Genomic DNA, 21,902 nt, shown 5'->3' on the forward strand with positions numbered 1-21,902 from the left:
TCCTCATAACCTTTATTTTTTGATGGATGTCAGGTCATATTGTTGGAAATAGAAAACATAAGCAGTGCTCATATAATTTCCATTCCCACATAGAACTGCTTGTAGGCAGTGCCAGTTCAAGCTCCCTGTGACTCAGGCAAGAACTGTGCTGTCTCTGAGCACCTCAGTAATACTAATTTTCTATGACTGGGTCTTGACACTAAGAGTAGCAGAGAGTGTTGCTTAGTGAAGACACAGGAAGCCCTTCCTGTCAAAATATATGCAAAATGTAGGTGAATCACTGAAAGATCCCTTGCAGATCTCAGTTCTCATGTATGGTAAAGGATTGTGGTATGTATGGTGTTATTTCAGATGACAAGAGAAGTCGTAAAAGACCAAAATCCACATCCCTGTGCCTAATTGCCTGCAGATGATCTACTAGTGGAGGACAAAGTGAGACATTATCCTGTGTTAACATGAGGATACATCCTTAGTCCACTTCATATACTGGTTTGTGAAAAATCTAGGTGGTTTTTATTCTTTACAGTTTTAAGGAAGTTATGAAACAATTTCTGGGAAGTATTCTCTCAGTTGGAATATTTTTTCCATCTTAAATATCAATGGGGCAACAAGTAGAATTCCACTATTTTTCATAAGAATAACAATTCTTATAAGCAGAGAATCATGAATTTTACAAAGGTTCCTATTTCAGACCTCTTGTATTTATAATTAAGCAATAAGAATGAGATTATGTCTGGCTTTCATTTTCCAGAAGTTTCAGAGGAGAAGGCAAAAATTAAAATAATATCAATAGTTACCAGTTTTCCTTCATTGTTACATTTCTTCTAACATGTCTCAAACATCTGACTGCTAACTTAAGTCCCACCACTCCCAGAGCAGGTGAGTAATGATTCTGCAGCTGTATCAGAAGCTGTGGAGAAAGAGTGTGGTAATTTGGCACCTCTGTGCAAAGCTGAAATCCTTGGCTTAGCTCCATGAGTGGAGTCTTGCTTCTTCAAGAGCTGTTGGAGCAATTGATTTGATTTTTCTGAGAGCAAAAATGAATTAGACAGGCATAGCTGACTAAGATTTTCCTTGGAACATTTTTCAGGCCTCAGTGTATTCCTTTCTTTAAAGTACAGAGACAGTGAGATGATTATAGAGACAATATTTTGTATTCAGTGTATCCTTAGATCTATGTGAATAAACTCACTTCCACCTTTTTTTTTTTTTTTTTTTTTTTTTTTTTTTGTCAGTAGGTCTGGGATAAGGTCTGTAATTGCCCATTGCCCATCTGAAAGGTTCTATTATCTCTCATGACAAACAAGAACAGATTCCTCAGATTCCTGTTTTCTTCCATCCATATGATCTGTCAGGACTTTTTCAGACCCAGCCACATTCAACATTTCTGACCCAGCCTTGCTAGAAGCTGATACCCTCCAGCAATGGCTAGAAACCTGATTCCCTCTCAAATCAAGTTTTAATCCCTGATCCTCTTCAGATGGAAAGCAGAGCTTGGACTGGAGGTATTGGTCTTTGGCACACAGGGGGCCACAACACCAGCCTCTATTGTACAAGGTAGGAAATGTCTGTAAAGACCCCACTGCTGTATGTTTATCCTGGGACATTTCATAAACATAGCCTGCTTCTTCTTCTCCTGGCTGTCTGTTGAAAAAGAATAATATAATATAAAATTTTATTCTTTTTGAAATTATTTTTTATTTAATTAGGGATCAATTCTGGCCATTTTACACAAAGAACTCTTTGAGATGTGTACAAGCTGTTCTCTGTTGTGGAATACAAGTGCTCTGACCTAGTCTTCAATGGCAGTTGGGTTCACGACTTTCCCCATGAAGATGATGGTGTTGGTGCTTTTGTCAAAAACCATAATTACGAAGGGTCTGTTGAATTTTATTTCAAGAGGATTAAGCATTGCAGAGAGAGGCACTATTTCTACCATGGTCACTGCAGCAGCCTCTGTGCCATTCTCATTAACATTCAACTTGGCCTTGTGAATTGCCTACAAAGGAAGAAAAAAATAAACGTCTAGGGACAGACAGTGAAAAGCAGCAGGGGATAAACAGGTTTGCTCTAACACTGAGAGATGATAGTTTTTAAGAGATACAGCACAAAATGAACAGAATTTGTGAGAAAAAGGTTCTCTTGTCCAGCCTTTCCAAGACAAGAAAGTTTGCTCTGAGTTAAGAGAAAGCTTTATTTTTCACTCTGTCAGAGTCAAACTTGGCTGCTTACAGATACTGAACAGCATGGAGAGCTTCAGTGGTTTCTTTGAGTAAGATCTTTTCCTTAATATTTAACACCAAGGAGGTGTGTTTTCATTTTGCATCAATTTATGTATGTGCAAAAAACTTTTTTTTCTGTTGACACAATAATGACAGACCAATTCTGAGGTGCTCAGCTAATACAGTAAGAACGGCATATTCACAGAATAAGAATGACCATTCTCAAATTAATGTCTTAACTCTGACTCTTGTATTAATTATTTACGCAAGATCTTTGTGAAATTGTTCCCATTACCCTTTCCAGATCTTTACACTTTGTCAGTTTTAAAGTGAGTTTGTGGTATAGCTATGGAAAAAGAAATTGCTTGCTATATGCAAAGAAGAGTAATCATCTAACCACTAAACCTTGTATTGCTGTGAGTGAGCCATGGCTGAAATCTAGAAATAGGATCAGCCTATTTTTTAAGATAAAACCATCAAGTCAGGAGGGCAAGCAGATTTCTTGATCACCTGCCCTGATCGCATACTTACCCTGGAAACTTTCAGAAGGGTATCTTCTGCCACTCCGGAGAAATCAGCATTGTTACTGAACATGTCTGTCACACCCATTTTCAAAAATAATTCCTTGACATCATAGGAACCAGAGATGGAGAATTTTGGAAGATACAGGTTGATGCGTCTTTTTGTTTTGTTTTGTTTTTTACAAAAACAAACAAACAACAAAACAGTGAAAAGAAAGTGAGTTATAATTTCAATGTTCTTCAATATAAGAGCTGATACAAAAGGTGTGAGTACATCCCAGCTAACTGTGGAGCATAGACCTACCTTTCTAAGGACTAAATAAATAAGACATTGGTGAAGGAGAAACTGAGGTACCAGTCCTACCACCCACAGTCTGATAAGTTAGTCATCCAGATTGGAGAAGAAATTCCATTTTCTTTTGGTTGGATCCTCCCTAGTCTAGATGGGTTTCTGAAGGCTGAGTTTGCAAATGCAGGAGCCCCACATTTGACAGCATTACCACTGCTGTGGCAAAAGAAGTGAGGAGAAGTCTCCCCAGTGAACAAAATCTCCTGATACTTCCTTCCTTTGAGATGAATGAGCTCTGCAATGCTTGGTCCTCAGATCTGTGTTTAGCAGCTCCTTGTGGTATCCTAAACCTTGCCTGCATGAGCATTTATAGCCTCTTTAGTGCTTAAAAAAAATGTCAGTCAAAAGAAGTCAAAGGGTTACCTTAATTTAAATGATAGGCTCCAGTTAGACACTGTATCTTGTAGCAGAGCGTCCTCTACCTGGCTCATACTCCCTTCATCAGGCAGAATAAAAAAGGCAGTAGCATTTCCTTTGTATGGTATTTCTACTACCCAGCAAGACAGCTTCTCGTCCCTATGGATATTATAGTATTTTTGTTTGTACATCATTTGAACCTTAACAGAATGCTCGGCATCCACAAAGAAGTCATCATCTCTGGTGTTGTAACTTTTAAAAGGATTTTCCCAGTAGCCTTTTGACAAAAGAATGAGAACAGAGGTGAATAAGCTGAAAAAGTGACAAGTAAGTGCATAACACAATAGTTGATGCTCAGGGTAGTATATCTGAATGATAAATACAATTACAAACCTATCTCAGTTTAAGGATTCTTGTTCCCTGGCAATGGAGAGGAGCTTTGAATCATTTCAGTCATTTGAATAAAAATCACAAAAGACAGTATAGGTCAAGGAAAAGGCCAGAGCCTTTATCTGCTTCTATGAACTGACCTTATGCATTCTCTGAAATTATTCCCTTATTATGCTTAATTCATATTTTATTTTGATTGTGTCTTGCCCAGCAAAATAATTGTGCCTTTCAAAAAATGATAGTAAGCTTGCCCTTTCTGAATACTTTTAGCTCTGAGCCTAATTTGAGATGATACAGTATTGGTTGGTACTTATATCCTTTTATTCCTTTTTATTTTTTACTCATAAAAATTGATTCCTTATATCTGCCTTTCAAGTATTTCCTTACTTCATTTAGAAGAATAAAGATATAGTTTAAATTGTATGGTAGCGTAGGTTAACCATGGGAAAAAAAAATCTTGATCCTTGACTTGGATCAGACTTCTACAGCCTATATTTACAACCTTAACCAATGTTTTTCACTCACCTTTAAAGTAAATGTAGTTAGTCAGAATCATCACTGCATCTTTATCAAGGCTCTTCAGTAAGTCTACAAATTTACCATGGGTCTTTTCTTTTATGTAGTTATTGATTTCCTTTTTAGCATGTTCAGAATTTTGGAAATCCATAGAAACAGCTTCTGAATGATAAAAATTTTTGACATCATCCAAAAATTTTTGTTGCAGTTTCAGTCTCTCATCTATGAACAGAGTATTGCCCATGCTCAATTGAATCTCTCGGTAAGGGTCATTCAGCAGCTGGAGGAGATGCTGGAAGCCCTCATGGATCTCCTGCTCTTCCATCTCTGTCAGGTTGAATGTGAGGCATTTGTGCAGCTGGCTGAGTGTGTTTGATCTAGCCCCCAGTGAGAGCATTGCAAAGGCAGTAGAAAGGCTCAAGGGAGAGAAGAAAATGTTCTTGTTACCTCCCTCCTTTGCAACCTGCTTGTAAAACCTGAATGCAAATTCAGCATTGCTGGGGGCTATCTTCATGTGAGCCAAGTTTTCACCTTCCACATGCCCATGGTGTCCTATGGAATGAGGTCTCTCTTTCTTATGTTTGTTGCTGTGGTTGGGGTTAGGAAGCGCCTGGACTTGAAGTCCAACAAGAAACAAACACAAATACAATACAGGCTTCATTTTCCTTCTGAATAATTCTGTTGAGAAAGGAAAGATTACCTTGTAGAGAATGTTATATTTCCTGCATAAAAACAGTTCATTTTGTATTTGAAATACTGATTTTCATATGCCAGTGTTTAGGATTGCTACTTTCTTTCTATTGGGCCTCATCGCTAGTCCATTTCTGGTCTGCTCTATTTGTTTCCAACCAAGATACTAACATGACACCACTAGGGAAGAAATGATTCTGTGCTGGTTTTTGTGAGGTGTTGCTTTTTGTGAGGCACCTTATCTGAAATTGTCCTTGTGTCTGATCAGCATGGCATTATTGCATTTCTAAGGGTATCTGTGTATACAACTGAGTTTGCATATTGTTCCTATACATTCAGGAAGCACTTTGGCAGAGCACAGTAGACATAATCTTGTGATGACTTGGGTTTTCATGCACTGCAGTAATGAAGAGGTAACATCAGTTATAGTAGAAGAGAATCCATCTGATGCTTCACCATTTAAACTGTATCTTTCTGCCTCTGGTACAGCAGCTCTGAACTCAAGAACTGTGTAATTTCAGCACATTATCTTACATGTTTCAGTAAAATGAGGATAAATCAAGAAATTTTGTTGTATTTCTTCATTGCACATAAAGTATCCATAAGGCTATAAAACTGAACACACAAGAGTTTAGGAAAAGCTAGAGCAGAAGCTTAATTGTGGCCTTGCTGTGTATATATTTGGGTAATTGGATGACCTTTCGTCTTCCTTAAACTGATAGAAACAAATTCTACATAACCCCACAGTTTCTCTTCTTCCCTTTTTAGGAGATATTGTGGAAGTATGTTCTCCATAGAATATATCATGTAAATTATCTCAAATCAGAAATCTCAAAAACATAAAGGAGATAGCGTACTTCAGGAAAACAGAGGTGATGTCACTGTTCAGAGCAATAGCATGATTATTCTACAGTGTGTGAATCTGCCCCATGGTTTACCTCAGGTTGTGTCTGAAGCCAGGTTTGGGTCCTATATCAAACATTTCATGGAGAGTTGTTAAATTTGGATTTCTTCTTATGTGGCTGCCCTTTATGAAACACTTGAGATCTAAGATGTCTAAGTGCTGAGTGTGGGAACTGTGCTCAGTTTGCCTAAAATGACAGATAAAATTATAGACAGAGAAAAAGTAAAATCTAAATGAAAACAGTACACTATGATCCTGTAAATACTCTGTATGTAACACCAGAAATCTGCTTCTGAGAGAGATTAGTGTCAGCCCCTGTGCCACTTAACTGCAGTGTTTGAGGATGGTTGTGGTATCAATATATTACTCTCAGCTCCTGCGCTAGTCCTGTATCAGCCTAAAGTATCTAGGACATCGAGCTGCAAGTGAATTTACTCCTCTGGTAGTAGAGGCGGGGTTCAGTGTTTCACCTTGGGGTGAATGGCAGCTGAACATTCACTTTGGACCTCATCTCCCTTGTCATCCTGACACAGTATCTAAGAGCTGCATCACTGATGGAATCCCATTCTCAATGCATAGACCATGGTTCCAGAAGATAGATTTCCAACTACGTATTCAAAATAAAATCATCTCATAATTAAATACTATGTATTAAATTGCAGAGATCATAGACAATACAAGTTCAAATTCTTCTAAGTATGATATAGTACTTACAGTGTAGTTTAAAAAGAGTCTGCTGGACCTCTCATTCACAGTGCTCCTTCCCTACTCTCCGTTTTGCTCGGTAATATTAAGTTAATGTCCACTGGTAAATATTAATCAAAGCAAATAATATTTATTTGTAAAGCAAAGAATGAGTTAGCTACTTTTTTTTCTAGACATCAAACATCGTAACCCAGTTTTTCAACACATAGGTGAAATGATGCCAACATCTAGGGCTCAGAGGGTAAAGAGCAAGGTTCACACTACTCTTGCATTTGTGCAAACCTGTGGGCAAAAGCGCTTTGCATAGCACACTACCTTGGGATTTTAAAATCCACACAGTAAGAGAACTGGAAATCTAAGATAGGTGCTGAGTGATGTCTGGTTGTGAAAAGGGTAGTTTGTCCTACAGGACTCTCCGCATGGGATATCCTGATAGAAGGATATCTAATCAGCTACCTGAAGCACCAAAAAGCTAGGTCAGGAACAGCTCAGTACCTCCATATTGCCCTGCAATATGTGTTGCAGGGCACATTGTAAATATACTCTAATGAGATAAGTTGCTTCAAATGTAATGCCTTTTATTTCTTTCCATGGGGGAAAAAAAAAAAAAAAAAAAAAAAAAGTACAAAGAGCTCAATAACACTATTTGGTGGAGCAAATTGTAAGCTACAAAATGCTATTTCTTGTGATAATAACCACCATGAATTGATTTGTGTGAGTGAGATGACTGAGATGCAATCCATACCACAGTGTGACAGCTAGATTTGTATGTTGGAAATGTGGCTTGTCTTTCACACAGCTATCACCATTCCTGAAATGCATCACCCTCTGCCTCACTGTGTTTGCCTCTACTGCTTGGTCTCCAGAAGTATTTGGCAAGTGTTGATGAATGTCAGTAGGTGCACATTTTTCCACCTGGAGGAATTCAGTGGCATGCCTTTGCTTTACATGCACTTCCATGTCAGATACTCTAACAAGGGGCATGGCAAAAAACTTGTTATTCCAGTGTCTGAAAGGGAATTATTACTATCCTCCCATCCTACATCTCCTTTTTTCTAGAAGCCCTACCAATATTACAGATTATCGCTGTTTCATCCAACACCCACTCAACAGCACACTTTGTAGAGTTCATCAGGATTAATTTGCCAAACTCAATTTTAAACCATCCTCAGGGAGGAGCAGACATTGATTTCTATCCTCCAGGACAATATCCTTCACAGTACTCCAGATCTAATGCTAACTCTACTCTTGCAGTTTCAGCTTAATTAGGATGTTGGAGTCGTAGGATTGTCCATCTTCAGGTAAGGGAGGGCTGTGAAAACATGAATAATCTTGAATATCCCTGTAACCAAGGCAAATGCTCTGATTGCAGAGATTGGTATGATGGGTAACTGTTGCCTTAGAAAGGTCAGGTTCCACAGAGGAACTTGTTCTAATATTGAATTGCTCTCATAATCTGTCGAGTAAATCTTTAAGAAAATGAGAAACAACACACTGAGAAAGATAAAAGTATTTAACACTTCTTAAATAGTTGCTGCTGCTGAATCCAAAGGGTGGAACAGTGAAGGAGTCAGGCCGATACCACAAAAGTCTGGCTGTGTTTGTTGGCAAGTGTATCTTTTCTTGGTGCTCCAGCCCTTCACAGGTTCCAAGATTTGACTGAATTTTAACAGTACCTTGGATCCATAAAGCTGAATAAAATGTCTGATTGGCACAGACATCCTCAGAGTGCCAAGCAATCATTTTCTCATGGAAATACATGACCTTTTCCCATCAATAAAATTCATGTGGAAAAGAAAACATAAGATATACCTAAGTAGGCTGCATTTATATTCTAAATTTTCATGTCATCTCTTCAGGACCAGGACCTGGTAAGTACTGCAGACAGCTGGAGAAAACAACAGCCTTTTCCTACTTTCCTACTCATTATTCAGAAACAGTCTGCTTGCTCATTCATTATATACTGAACAGGTTTTAAACTGCTTCTCTCAGCTAGATACTTAACTTTTTCAGTGATATTGTATTGGTCATTAGAAGACTGATGTATGCACTGCTTCATAATTCCATGGTGAACGCATCTTGCTAGTTACTTTCTACTGGAGGAGGGAGCAAGGATGGTGATTTTAAGAGCGACCACATTCTTGTCTTAATTATTTTTAGAAAAAAAAATAAAATTACTAAAAGATTTAAAATAATTTTAATTACATCAGACTATAAATGCTTAAAGTGCTATTCAAATCAGTTAGACCTGCCACATGATCAACCATTTTTCAGTGGGTTTACAATTTTTCCTATGAAGAGGATACTTTCAGTGTATTGATCAACAATCAACAGCAAAAATGGACGGTTGAACTTTATAACAGGAGGAACAGAATGAGGAGCAAACTCTGTGCCAGTGACTGCTGCAGCCTCTGTGCCATTCTCATGAATTTTCAGCAGACCCTTGTGAATAGCCTACAAGGAAACACAGCAAGTATTACTGTACACAACAGGATGGGGGTGGAATGACTAAAATTGGCACAAAGTTAATTCACCTCCTGTCATTCACAGAAATGACTAGGAGGTCACAATCTAAGAAGGAAACTTAGTCTGAGGGAGGTGTTCTAGCAACGTCATCTCTATAAGGAGGAGCTGTTCTGTCTGTATCCCTAATACGTGATGGATTAAACTTTTGTCAGTAGAAAATAAATATTCATATCATTTTTTTTTTTCATTTTCAACATTTGTTTCACTAAAATCAAGATACTATAATGTTACAATTACTGCTTTCTCAATGCCCATAAAATTTTATTTTATCTTTGTATTATTTGTTCTTCCCAGGGAACAGGAAGCTTTCCTGTAGCCTGATCCCTCTTATGTGATTAGCACTTGCTAGTGCCTTCTATGGAAATAGTTTGAAAGTTCTTTAAAATTCTATAATCACATGCATGCATTAAAGAAAATAGGCCATTTTTTGTACTAGATATGCTCATGCAAAGCAACCCTAATATATGGAGTCTCGTTTTCTATGCTGAAACTATTTTGTTCTTGGAAAAATTTATATAAGCCTCTCAGCCTTTGTCACAACTTCAGGCTGACAGAAGGAAGGCAATATTCAAGATCCAGAAATAAGTCTGAAAAAATTTAAAGTTTCTCTACAAGCTAAAATGTTTGAATTCACAGAGTATAAATCATTCTCAGAACTAAGAATTATGCTGGAACATAACTTAAATCAAAGGAAATAAGGAATTCATAGACTTTTCTGTTGTCCAACTTACTCTTGAAACCTTCAGGTTGAACTTTCCTATGATTCCAGACAGATCAGCCTGGTCGGAAAACACATCTGTTATACCCAGATTCATGACCATCTTCTTTAAGTCATAGGTGCCAGAAATGGATACTTTTGGAATATGCACTTCCATCCTCCTATTAATTCAAAAGAGAGTTATGGTATTTATTATAATCAAGGTATAACTTGAAGTGTCCCAATTTGCTGGTAATTTTGTGCTGAAATTTTAGTCTTCAAATATAGAAAAAATGGCAACAAAATGTGGGAAGACAGTGGTCAGGATGATGATGGGAAAATGAAGTATTAGAAAGACATTACTTAGGGCTTGTTTCCAATCTTACAAGCACCCCCTGAATAGACAACAAGCAGTGATAGTGCCAGCACCATTGTGGGTACTTTTGCATTCATTTTCTAGCCCTCAATATATTATTTTTTATTTTTTTTTTTAATCATACCCCATTTTCTCCAAGGGATCGGGTTTCTATGTCACAGTAGTATCACTGTTAACATACTACATTTGGGAAAAGGAAGTGGAGATCTTGACTATCAACTGAAAAAGGTAAAGAAATTGAAGCTGTTTCTCAGCTCACAAATCTATTCCCTCACTACAATGCAGTGCCAGTTCAGATTGCTGCTGAAAAACCTGTGCAAACCAGTACATTGTTTAGTCTATCCATTTATACCTGTCCCATTACTTAAACCTCTACTGAACAACAAAACCTTATAACTGTAAAACTTGATTATAGTGTTTAGGCCTCAGGTTCTGACTATTGTGAAGTATCAAATTAGAATTTACCGTCTTTCAAGTGATTTTTCCCATTTAGACACTGTGTCTTTCATCAGACCATCCTCCAGCCTTTTCATTTTTCCTTCATTGGGCAGGATAAACAGTGCTGAAACATTTCCCTTGTAAGGAATCCTCACCACCTTGCATGACAGCTTCTTGTCAGAATATATGTCATAAAAGCTATCTCGAATCATCATCTTCACTTCAACCAAAGTCTTTTCATTCACATAGAAATAATCCTTGTGAGTCCCTTTCATATTGAAAGGATTTTCCCAGTAGGCTTAAAAATAAGAGAGAAAGAATACATTTGCATGCTTATTTTAAGGAGGATATGTTAAAATAGTCTAGTCTAATTTACACCAAATACATTCATATCTAAAGATTTATGCTCATAATTGAAGATCAAAGGAAATCAAAATTTATTCAAGGTCTTGTTCCCTGTCATCTCTGCTATAATATGTTCAAGTAACAATTATCCAAGATTAAACTTCAGACAGGTGTTGCAAGTCAGATAAATCAAATGAAATAACTTCATGATGTTACCTTAAATTTATTTGAAGAAAAGGAAAAATGTGAAGAAAAAGAAAATAAAAGTGCCTAACTGTGGTCGAATGAGTTAATTTACAACCACTTTGCTTGCTATGTAAGTTCCCCAGCAGACGCCTGCCTTTTTAAAGGTGATGTGTTATGCTCCTCCCATGCTTTCTCATCTGTTTCTCATCTGGTATCACTAAAGAAAAACTTCAGTGAAAGAACAACCTGAACTTTCGGGTCTGATAGTAACTACATTACAGTAAGTGGAACAGGGCTTCTAAGGCTTTAACCTTCCATCCTTGTTCAAATGACTTTTTAGTTGCATTTTGCTTATATTAAATCAAGTCATTCACTGAACAAATACATACAGTTCACTGTTTGTCATTCCAGATCTAAGTGCATTTGTTTTTTAAATATTGAACAGAAATGAAATAAAATTGAAAATTAAGTAGTAGAGCATAAACACTGAAGTACTTCAACTACTTTATGAGTTTGAACTCCCATCATAATTTCTTATCATCACAATCCACTTCTAACTAGGGTACCTAGATTTAATAGAGCGCTTGAAATAAAAACTATTTTGCTGAATGTTTCTACCTACTGACACCTTCCTGGGTGATAAATTCAGTTTACATCCTGCATGCTGCTACGAATGGATATTACCTTTAAGAAGCTAATCATTGCTAAAGCAGCAAATTCTCAAGTCCATCCTGGCGTATATATATAATGTAATGACTGGCTGTAGAACTTTTAGAGCCCAACTCCATAGATATGCACCTATTTAATAAGCCTAGGTTGTAGGCCAATTGAAGATTTGTCATTTTTTTAATAATCTTAGGAATTTGGTTTGTTTCTTCATACAGGATATATACTGACTGCAGAGTAATTTTTGCAATAAAACAAAAGTCTGATAGAAAAATCCACAAATGCATACATGTGCTGTGCTCTGATAAGTCCTGAAGATTGCAAATAAGTAAATTTTTGTGCTTACAAGCTAGAAATATGCTTGAAAAAAAAATCACAGATGTATTAAAAGGTTTCAAAGTGTGCAAACTTGCAATGCTTCTTATAGTTTTAACACTGTCCTTCTTTTAAAAGTAATTCATAAATAATCTGGGATTTGGTTTTAGTCCAAGGCAAACTTGGATACTGCAGTAGCATCTGTATAACTGAACTTACCTTTGAAATAAATATAGTTAACAAGTACCATTAAAGAGTTTGGATCGAGGTCCTTAAGTATTTGATTTATCTTCCCATGTGTTTTGTTTTTTATATGATCATTGATCTCTTTTTTAGCCTCAGTGGAATTCTGAAAGTTACTAGAAATAATTTCCCCCTTGTACAGATTTTTCATGTCCTTCAGAAATGTTGTCAGTGGCTTCAGGTGTTTGTCCATGAACAAGGTATTTCCCATGCTCAGCTCCACCTGGCTGCCAGGACGGTTCAGCAGGAGAAGAAGATGGTGAAAGCCAAGGTGTATCTCCTCCTCCCTGTTGCTGGTGAGATTAAAGGCCAGCCCCTCCAGCAGCTGAGCCTGGGTTGTAGCTCTGGAGCCCAGGGCCAGCAGGGCAAGGGCAGCAGAGACACTGACTGGGGAGAAGAAAATATTCATGCCAGGTGCTTGGACAGTTGCTTGCCTGTAAAACCTGAAGGCAAAGTCCGTGTTGCTGGGGATTATATGCTTGCAGAAAGCAAGAGAATCTTCCTCATGAGGATGCTGCTCATGAAGGTGAGTTGCTCTGGGCTCTTCATTGTGGTGGTCAGTCTGTCTCACACTGGGTACTGCAGGGTAAAGGATGGCCAGCAGTGAGCATAGCAGGAGGATGGCCTTCATCATACTTTTCTGCTACTGTGAGGACAAAAATAAATTGTGTTGGACCATGGAGAATGGCCACGTGAACATATCATCTTTTATTTATATCTGCTGCTACCCACAAAAGTTATTAACGCTGTTAATCTCCTGACCTGCTCCTTTATTATGACACAGTTTTGAAACACTCCTGCTTTGATCTCAGATGTAACTCATATCAATTACTGCCCACTTCAGTTCTGCTTTCCTCCAGCTACACAAGTCCCTAGTTACTGGATGCTTGTGAAGAGAGTAGCATGTGATTATTAAAGGGAAACATGATTCAGAAGGAGAAAGAAAATTAAAAGGTTCATTGTTTTTTTTTTTTTTAATCTCACTGTAGATCCATTTTATGGTATGGTGACACATCAGAAACAACTCTTGCATCTACTGTGTTTACCTCTAAGAACTCTCATGTTTAGCATGATATTTGTGATTGTAAGAGGCTTATGTCAAATGACTGAGCTATGTCCGTGGAAAACAAGAAAAGTTTACAACAGTCATAACATCATCTCTCTCATTCCTGATTCATTTTAACACATGAAGTGAGTAATCACAAGCAAGTTAGTGATGTTTTCCTGCTTTAGCACCTGATTATATCAGAATACATTGCTTTATTTTAAACCATCACTCAACTAATGCACATCTTCCAGACGGGTTCCTCTATTTGTGCAACCCACAATGGTGATGAGATGGTGCAGCCACTGCAGTAGGCTTGGCATATCCTGTCTGTCTAAAATTTGTATGACTAGGGAACCCTCCTTTCAGCAAAGGTAACTTTATGTATCCTGCTTGAAACACACTGGTGTAAATAAGACACCTCATTCACGTTGGAGCTTTGGCTATCACACCACATACTTTAGAGAACTTCAGTAACTGTATCATACCAGAATGACTGCTGGAAAGTCAGAATATTTTCCCTCTCCTTAAATAAGATGATTTCTTCTAGAAACGAAATAGATATTTTGGATAAATATTCATAGCAGAGCTATACCTGTAGAGCTGCTGTAATGTATATCCATGATTTGCTATTCAGTATTTCTTGGAAATTAAATTCAGCTGTCATTTGAGTGCTTAGAAACCAAGTTTCACCTTTAAAAGCAGATGTGCTTCATGACTCACTAACTAAATGTCACATAGCTGCATCAAAGTCTTTAAAGTAAAGATATCTGGGTACTTACATTGCATTCAGAAGGGTCCTGCTCTTGCATGGATTTTGCTCTTGTTGCTTTACTGCTGTTTTCCTCTGTTAAACATTACATGGCCTCAAATACAGATAATCTAAAAGGATAAAGCTAAATGCTGATGAAGCTAATTTTCTTGGCTGCCATATTCACGTGAACACATCCCTACTCCAATCAGAGCTAAGACCACGGGACAAAGGCAGTAGGTTGAGGAGAGTGCTATGCTCCATGAGGGTCATAAAGCAATGCCAAAGCAAGTATTAATTGGAAATGAGATTCTGTGCCAAATACAGCTATTTTTCTCTCTGTGTTACCTGAGATGGAAACTGACCTTCCTCTGGAGCTGTACAGTTCCACCCAGCACTAAGCTCTGACATCTAAGTTCAGGGTAAGATAGCTATGGGGAATACCTCTCCTTTTCTGTGATGCTACTTGGCCTATCATGTATTTGACATTTGTGAGAGCAGTATACACACCCAATTCCTTTACATAGAGACTTCCCTTGTTTCCTGAAGATAGCGTGTTTTTGCTGAAGTGCAAAAATCACACAGAATCACATTGGTTCCTAACCTTGATAGTATTGAAATTAATATGCTTTTCACACAGAAATCTCTAAAATAGTCAAGGAGCTAGCATCTGCTCGGAGGATTTTGGTATATCTCTGTAACCTTCTTTCAGGTAGTTGTAGAGAGCTACAAGGTCTCCCCTGAGCCTCCTCCAGACCAAACATTCCCAGTTCCCTCAGACACACCCCGGAAGGTTTATGCTCCAGACCCTTCACAACTTTGTTACCATTCTCTGGACACATTCCAGAGTGTCAGTGTCATTCTTGTAGTGAGGGCTCCAAAACTGAACATAGTATCAAGGTGTCACTAGTGCCAAATATAGCACTCGGTCAGGTTAAAGTTCATATGCTCGGTTTCAGCCCAATCTAGCCAGTCCAGGTCCCTGCAGGTCCTTCTACCTTCAGGAAGATTGACACTTCTTCCCATCTAGGTGTCACCTGCAGACTTACTGAGGGTGCACTCAGTCCTCTCATCCAGATCATCAATAAAGCTATTAAAGTGGATAAGCACCTATATTGACCCATGGGGAGCACCACTTGTGACTGGTTGCCAGCTGGATTTAAGTTCATTCACCTCTACTTTCTGAGACTGGCCCTGCAGCCAGTTCCTTACCCAGCAAAGGATGTACCTGCCCAAGCCATAGGCTACCAGCTTCTACAGGAAAACACTGTGAGAGACAGCATCAAAAGCTTTAATAAGGTTTAGGTAGATTAGAATCACAGCTTTTCCCTACACCAGGTGAGCAACTTAGTCATAGACAGAGATCAGATTGATGAAGCAGGATCTGCCTTTTATGAACATCTAACCATCCTCTGAGTTAGAACAGATCAAGTACAGACAAAGACAACAGTGAAAAATTAGACAGGGATTGGGAAATCTAAGATACCAACTAGTGGGAACCATAATGAGGAGTTTCACGTCCTTAAGAGGTAGTGGAAAGGGATGCTGACTTACACATAGTAGAGGCACTATGGAAAACAAATGTCACAGAGCACTTGTTGGATCTGGAGAAGAGCTGTAAAGGAGAGAAATGCATCCTTCTGGCACACACAAAAGTAAAATACACACAGCCTTAAATTCAGACATCTTGAGAGCCTCAGTGGATATATTTCCCAGACCCACATCCTCTTGATACCAGGAATCAGAAACTTCCTTCACTTCAGAAGTCCCCACTTCCTAAACTCCACCTGCCCTCCAGCAGAACGTAGAGAGCTCACACTTTTGCATCTGCAGCATCTCATTTGGGCACTTTCCCAGCACTTGCTGAAGGAATAGCTGATTCTCCCTAATCAAGAGCCAGCCAGCATATAAAGCTTAGAGTAACCCTTGAGTGAAAGTAACTAATAACACTCTTTGGAAGTTGCAAGAGCCTTTAAGATACCACTACATTTGGCCCATTGCAGGGTTTTATTTCCTTCAGATGTAACCTTCAAAATGTGCCTTCACAGATACTTGTATTTAAGTTAATAACTGAACATCTGACTGCACTTATACAATTTTACTCCAAGTACCTCTGGAATAGGACACCTAGTTTCCTTTATCAGCAAGTGCTCAGCAAGTCTTGCAACCTCAGGCTACTCCCTTCTGAATGTCATATCCGCCCCCAGAACCAGTCTATATAAACATTTTCCTAGGATGTTACACAATTTTCTTGTTATTTTGGGCGCTGAAATGCTGAAACAAAAGTAAAACAATGAGACAAACAATGGCAGTGTTTCAAGGCAGTTGAATCTTATCCCTTGCCAAGAGAAAACTGGTAATTGAGTGATTGCAGAACAGGTACAGCCATCTCACTTCAGATAATCTATAGTATTTTTGTTATATATCACTGATGTACATATCAGTCATGGAAATACACCACTTTCTATCAGCAGGTTAAGGGGACAAGACTGTCTTCATGTCCTGTCCACAGACCTGAAAGGATACAGCCAAATATCAGGTAGCTGCGCGGAAACTGCAGAGGAGATTTTAGGTTGAAGAACATAACTAGAATATATACTGAAGGTATGCATGGCTGCAGTCAGATTCTTCCAAAAGAGTGGTAGGGGCATTTGAGATTCATGATCCTTGAAGTCCCTTCCAACCTGGGCCAGTCTGTGATTCTGTGAACAGGACTAAAGGGTCTGCAAGCTCCATGCTTTAAGTAAGTTAGCTGTCTCTCAGCAGGGAAAGAGGACACACAGAAGATATACCATGTTCAGACTGGTGATGATTCTCATAAAAATCTTCCTTGCATTTCTTCAGCTCTAAAACCTCAGTTAAAAAGGATACAATCTCATTTTGTACATTAAACCACCAAAAGCTTTGTGAGCACATACAGCAGAATTTATGTATCAGAGCTCCTATGAAAGTAATGCCTCCTCTTTTATTATGCCTGCCACAGTGTCAGAAATAGATGGTGTAGAGGCTGAACCTTCCCACCAATGTTCCATTACATTTTGTTGCTGCAATCAGATGGCAGCAGAGGAACAAATTGACACAATGGCATCTGAGGTGGAAGGGTGGATGAAGGAAAGGTGTGTCACTGAATTCCTCCATGCAGAAAAAATGGCACCCTATCAACATTTGTGCATACCAAACAGCAGACGTGAGCACAGTGAGGTGATGGGTGGTGCATTTCAGCAGCAGCAACAGTGACATGAGAGAGGAGCCATCTTCAGAATGGCTGTCACATCACAAAATGAAGACTTATGTGAATTAGTTCATGGTGATGACTATATTGAAAAATAACATTTTGTAGCTGACAAGTTACTCTATCAAAGGGTGTTTTTGTACTCTTTGTATTTGTTGTAGTTTCCATAGAAACAAATAGGAGGCTTTACTTTTGGTATGACCTATTTTTTTTCTAGTTGTGTCTGTCACATGGAAGACAAATCTGTTACACTGGAATGACAGGAAATAAAACCTCTAAATCTATGATTAGGATGCAAAACAAAAATATCTTTAACTTAACTTCATACTTGGACTTGGCAGATGCTTGAAAGAAATGTTATGGTGCTTGATATCTGCAGGCCAAGTCATGTTTTCAACTAGGAGACCTGCTGTGGATTAAGGAGTGTAATTTCAAAAAATTCATCTTTGGAAACTATAGTTACACTGGTGGGAAGTTTTTCTAAGTAAAAGAAGTCCTATTAGTCCCAGGAATCTGTAATAACCTTCTGTTTGAATAGCAATGATTGGCTTAAAAGAAGCATTTTTACAACGGCAGCTTAAAATCATACATTAGGCACATAAGCAGAGGTTCAAGTTATGAATGCACTAAAATTTTTCCCTTTCACTTGCTTCATTTTTCTCTTCAGCACATTTCCTGATAAAAAACACATTTTTTTTCTCTATCTCTAATATAAATACAGGTCACATGTTGTTCTTATCAGATGTATCATGTTTATACATCTTTGGAAGAAAACCACCTTGATTTCTGTAATTGATATTAAAGAGAACTCAGTTCTCCTGTTTTCATCTAGCTTCAGTTGTAAGAACTGTCAAGTTTCTGCAAACAGTTACACAGTGGTTGTTCAGTAAGTCATGCCTAACAAAGTAATAATGTTTAATTAGCCCTATCTAAATTGACAGTTTGCTGCTGGCACACTATCTGCTACTGCAGCTGGTTAGTGATAAATATGTTGGTATGAAATAATGATCAGTCCTTGAAAGTTTGTTTTTTCAAGTATTACATGACTGAATCTTGCATTTTCAAGTTGTCTTCCCATACAAACTTTACCTACTCTGACTCTCAAATTTAAAAACAGGTCTGGGTTAATGAGATTAAGATGTTCTTCATTTTACATTTGATAAGCGCTATTTTAAAGCCAAACATTGGCAATGCCTATATAATATACATACATATACATATGTATACATATATATATATAAAATCTGGTTGTCTGGTTATGTGAAGTTTCAGTCATCCAAGAAATCACAGTCTCTATAGTCAAGCACATAATAACTCAAACCAATATCATTGTGTTAGGGTACTAAAACCCTGAGCCTAGCACAGAGCTAGGTTTCTCAAGGCAAAATTATATCTACCTGTAGAGAAAGAGTCATAGTTTTAAGACCACAGTAACTTACTTAACTATCACCTCAGAAATTAGACTTTTGTTGTTCACATGTTGATTCTTGCGGCACATCATTATAATTGACATTTTCAAAATTATATTTCTAGGCCAGGTTTTCTATATTTCTGGATATGGACAGCTTAAACTGCTATCTAAGACAGTAAAGATCTCCGCAAAGAGAGAAGATAAGAATTAAGTCCATATTCAGCAATCCTTGCTAGTGTAACCTCTGCATATTCTCCATTAAAAAAATGAAACAGAACTTCAAGAACATCGTGCTAAACAGTAAGCAAATTACACAAGGATCAAGAGGCAAAGATGGGATGGAGATCTCCAAAAAATGGAGATTCCGCAGCCTTTCAGGGCAGCCTCTCCCAGTACTGGACTACCTCATGATAACAGAAAAAAAGTACTCATTTAGAATTTTCCATATTGAAACTGTTCATCTTCTTTTCAGTTTCTGACAGCTTCAGCATCATTCCTCTTTGACATTGCCCTGATATTTCTAGGCTATCATTTGTAGTGAGGATGTTGTATTCGTTCAGCTTGATCTTGTTTAGTAGGAATTGAATGAAAACTGCCATGGCTCTGTTGCTCTTGTGTCTCTATCAGGTTATAGGTGAGACCTTTGTGTTCCCAAATCTACATGGATAATTTGGACCCCAGGAGAGCATTGGAAAGGCAGTGAAATGTCTCAAAGGAGAGAATAAAATGCTTTGTCAGCTAACTTTGCTGTGACCCACTTGTAAAACCTATGCAGCTCAGCACTGCTGATGATAGGCACCTGGAGATAGGACAGGTTTCAAATACATTGCTGCTTTCCAGGGAAATGTCAAAGTATCTTACAGCTCTTGAGCTATGCTAGTCACTGAGGTGACTAGTGAGTATGTGGGAGTGAACTTGTTTGCTGGCTGCCATTTAAAATGTAATGAGGAATAGAATTGGCAAATCGGTAAGAAAGCATAATGAAAATTAGGCACCTATCCATGTAATGCCATCAGTATTAACAGAGGTTAACTGATTCTGTTTCAGATATATGACTGAGCTCAAAGGCCAGCATATATACAATGAGAAAAGAAAGAATTTTAAATTATGTTTTTGAAGTAATTCTTCAAGAAAGACTGGAACACCCATTAAATCCAGTGTGCCAAAAATACTTCCTCAGTTTTAGCCACAGAAATGAGATCTAAACTTTAGGCCTCAGTGGTTAGTTCAGTATTGCCAAACTCCATGAATACTGATGTGTTTAGAAAGGCTGTTTTCCCCTTAAACTTCTCTTGACCTTTCAGCATCTTTCTCCACCCAAATTCCACCTCCATCCAAAGCATACATGTCATATCCAACTTGAGTGTTCTGGAAAGAAAACAGAGCTGGAATTTCTGGGGGATCTTGGGATGAACTATTTGGGAGATCAATGTCAGTAAAAGAGAAATTACATAAGCATAGACTTCGCTGCTAAAAGCAATGGAAATATGAGGCAAATCAGACCCTTTACACTGCTTCTGAGTCAGTTTGTTCCTTCATTTTGCTATACTGAATTAAATGAAAGTTTTTATCTGTAGTGTCTTAGTTCGTATAGCAACACAGCTACAAAAAAAGGAATGTTTTTAGAAGAGAATCAAGTACTATAATTACATATGTATGTTTACCCAATTTTGATTTTGTCCTTATTTTTTCTTCATTTCTTTTTAATTCAGGAAGTGAATTATTGCACTAAGCAGACTCTACATGTTACAGCATTCAAAATCCGGCCAAAAAGTGAGTCATCTGAGATTGGAATAGCTCTGAGTTTCATTTGCAATTCATCAGACTTAAAAGAACTCAAACCCAAAATCATAAGTATGTAGTACAGTAAATGCAAACAAAAATGTTACAGAAATAGAAATCTTAGAAAGTGAGGCCCAAATATTTATTTCAAAACAGATATTTTCCTGGTCCATGTTCTGCAGAGGGATGACTCCCTTTTTCACTGCTGTCAACCTCACTGCCCTATAGAATGAAAATAGGAATCTATTCCATTTTTAATATGGGTTGTAACACAAATGTTATCTTCAGACTCAAAAGGCGTCTCTTTACCAAGGTGTCTTCTTCTGCACTTTGTTGTGTTGCTTACACTCTACACAGCATAAAGCAACCACAACCTGTAAATCAGCTGCTAAGAAAGCTCTCCCATTTTCCTTCTTTTTAATCCAAACATCTAGTGGTTTACATGCTGTTGAAGATACTGTGAAACAAGTTTGAGAAGTATTTCTCATTTCTCATTCATTCTCAACATTACTCATACCAAACTCATTCAGATCCACTTTAATAGGAGAAATCTCTTAAGTATCAAAACCAGCTACCCAGACAGAATGAGTGACATGAAGTATGTGTTGGAAAGCAAGCAGCCCTAATAAAGAATGCATTGCTTATGTCCGTTTCTGATGGACAGTGTAAACCTACTTTTTTTTCCCCACATCAAAATGGCTTATGACTGAAATTGTCCAAAACATTCATAGATTTCTAGAAGTAGAAGCACATTGCTTTTACTGGGGAAGTGAAGTAGGAAGAGCTAGAGAGATGTTCTGACAGTCTCTGTGTCTGTAATCTAGAAGCAGCTCCTGGAAATCAAACTGAAATTCAAAGTCAGACATCCTGTCAATCATTGTCTTGAAGAATGCTGCAGATGTAGCCTGGTGCACAGTGACAATAAAGTAAAGATGGTAATGGTACAAGAAAGGTGGTAATAAATATCTAAAAAGTTATCAACAGGAAAAACTCACCCATGTAGAAGCCTTCAGTCTGCTGGGAAGCACTGAGACAATCTCCACCAAGGAGCAACTTCCAAGAGATGCCGCCTTAGTGGTGGTCAGCCCTTAAATGAGATCTAGAGGAGGTGGAGTCAAGCTCCACCCCTTCCGGGAGCACAGCTAAATTACTCTCACCTGTGCTCCCACAGCTGAGCTGACACTTGCCTCAGCTGATAATCAGTTTCAGGCTGTGATTACCAAATTGCCATACAC

At 38.1% G+C, this 21,902-nt stretch overlaps 2 protein-coding genes across 3 annotated transcripts; both read right to left on the reverse strand.

The window, feature by feature from the left end:
• Positions 1-1,678: 1,678 nt before the first annotated feature.
• Positions 1,679-6,771, reverse strand: LOC107315244 (alpha-1-antitrypsin-like). The gene is made up of 5 exons (XM_015865384.2): positions 6,664-6,771; positions 4,365-5,033; positions 3,456-3,726; positions 2,754-2,901; positions 1,679-1,999 (listed from the first exon to the last, which is right to left on the reverse strand). The coding sequence occupies exons 2-5, from the start codon at positions 5,014-5,016 to the stop codon at positions 1,793-1,795; spliced, it is 1,278 nt and encodes a 425-aa protein (XP_015720870.1). The 5' UTR covers positions 5,017-5,033; positions 6,664-6,771; the 3' UTR covers positions 1,679-1,792.
• Positions 6,772-8,828: 2,057 nt separating this feature from the next.
• On the reverse strand, positions 8,829-21,682 carry LOC107315245 (alpha-1-antitrypsin-like). 2 transcript variants are annotated; one of them, XM_015865387.2, is made up of 5 exons: positions 21,663-21,682; positions 12,423-13,092; positions 10,719-10,989; positions 9,912-10,059; positions 8,829-9,108 (listed from the first exon to the last, which is right to left on the reverse strand). In XM_015865387.2, exons 2-5 carry the CDS (start codon positions 13,078-13,080, stop codon positions 8,914-8,916), a joined length of 1,272 nt encoding a protein of 423 aa, XP_015720873.1. In that variant the 5' UTR covers positions 13,081-13,092; positions 21,663-21,682; the 3' UTR covers positions 8,829-8,913. The 2 variants fall into 2 exon arrangements, with proteins under 2 accessions (XP_015720873.1, XP_015720872.1); XM_015865386.2 differs by lacking the exon at positions 21,663-21,682 and adding an exon at positions 14,274-14,386.
• Between the last annotated feature and the right edge of the window lie 220 nt (positions 21,683-21,902).

Source organism: Coturnix japonica, chromosome 5 (assembly GCF_001577835.2).
Source record: "Coturnix japonica isolate 7356 chromosome 5, Coturnix japonica 2.1, whole genome shotgun sequence".
Lineage (NCBI taxonomy): Eukaryota > Metazoa > Chordata > Aves > Galliformes > Phasianidae > Coturnix > Coturnix japonica.

Bases quoted from the DNA above. Each gene is read 5' to 3' on its own strand.
- LOC107315244 (XM_015865384.2), bottom strand. From the start codon at position 5,016: ATGAAGCCTGTATTGTATTTGTGTTTGTTTCTTGTTGGACTTCAAGTC. The intron at 3,727-4,364 runs GTGAGTGAAAAA...TTTTGTCAAAAG, and splicing joins TAACTACATTTACTTTAAAG to GCTACTGGGAAAATCCTTTT. The intron at 2,000-2,753 runs GTAAGTATGCGA...CTTCCTTTGTAG, and splicing joins CCCTTCTGAAAGTTTCCAGG to GCAATTCACAAGGCCAAGTT.
- LOC107315245 (XM_015865387.2), bottom strand. From the start codon at position 13,080: ATGATGAAGGCCATCCTCCTGCTATGCTCACTGCTGGCCATCCTTTAC. The intron at 10,990-12,422 runs GTAAGTTCAGTT...CTTATTTTTAAG, and splicing joins TAACTATATTTATTTCAAAG to CCTACTGGGAAAATCCTTTC. The intron at 9,109-9,911 runs GTAAGTTGGACA...GTTTCCTTGTAG, and splicing joins TCAACCTGAAGGTTTCAAGA to GCTATTCACAAGGGTCTGCT.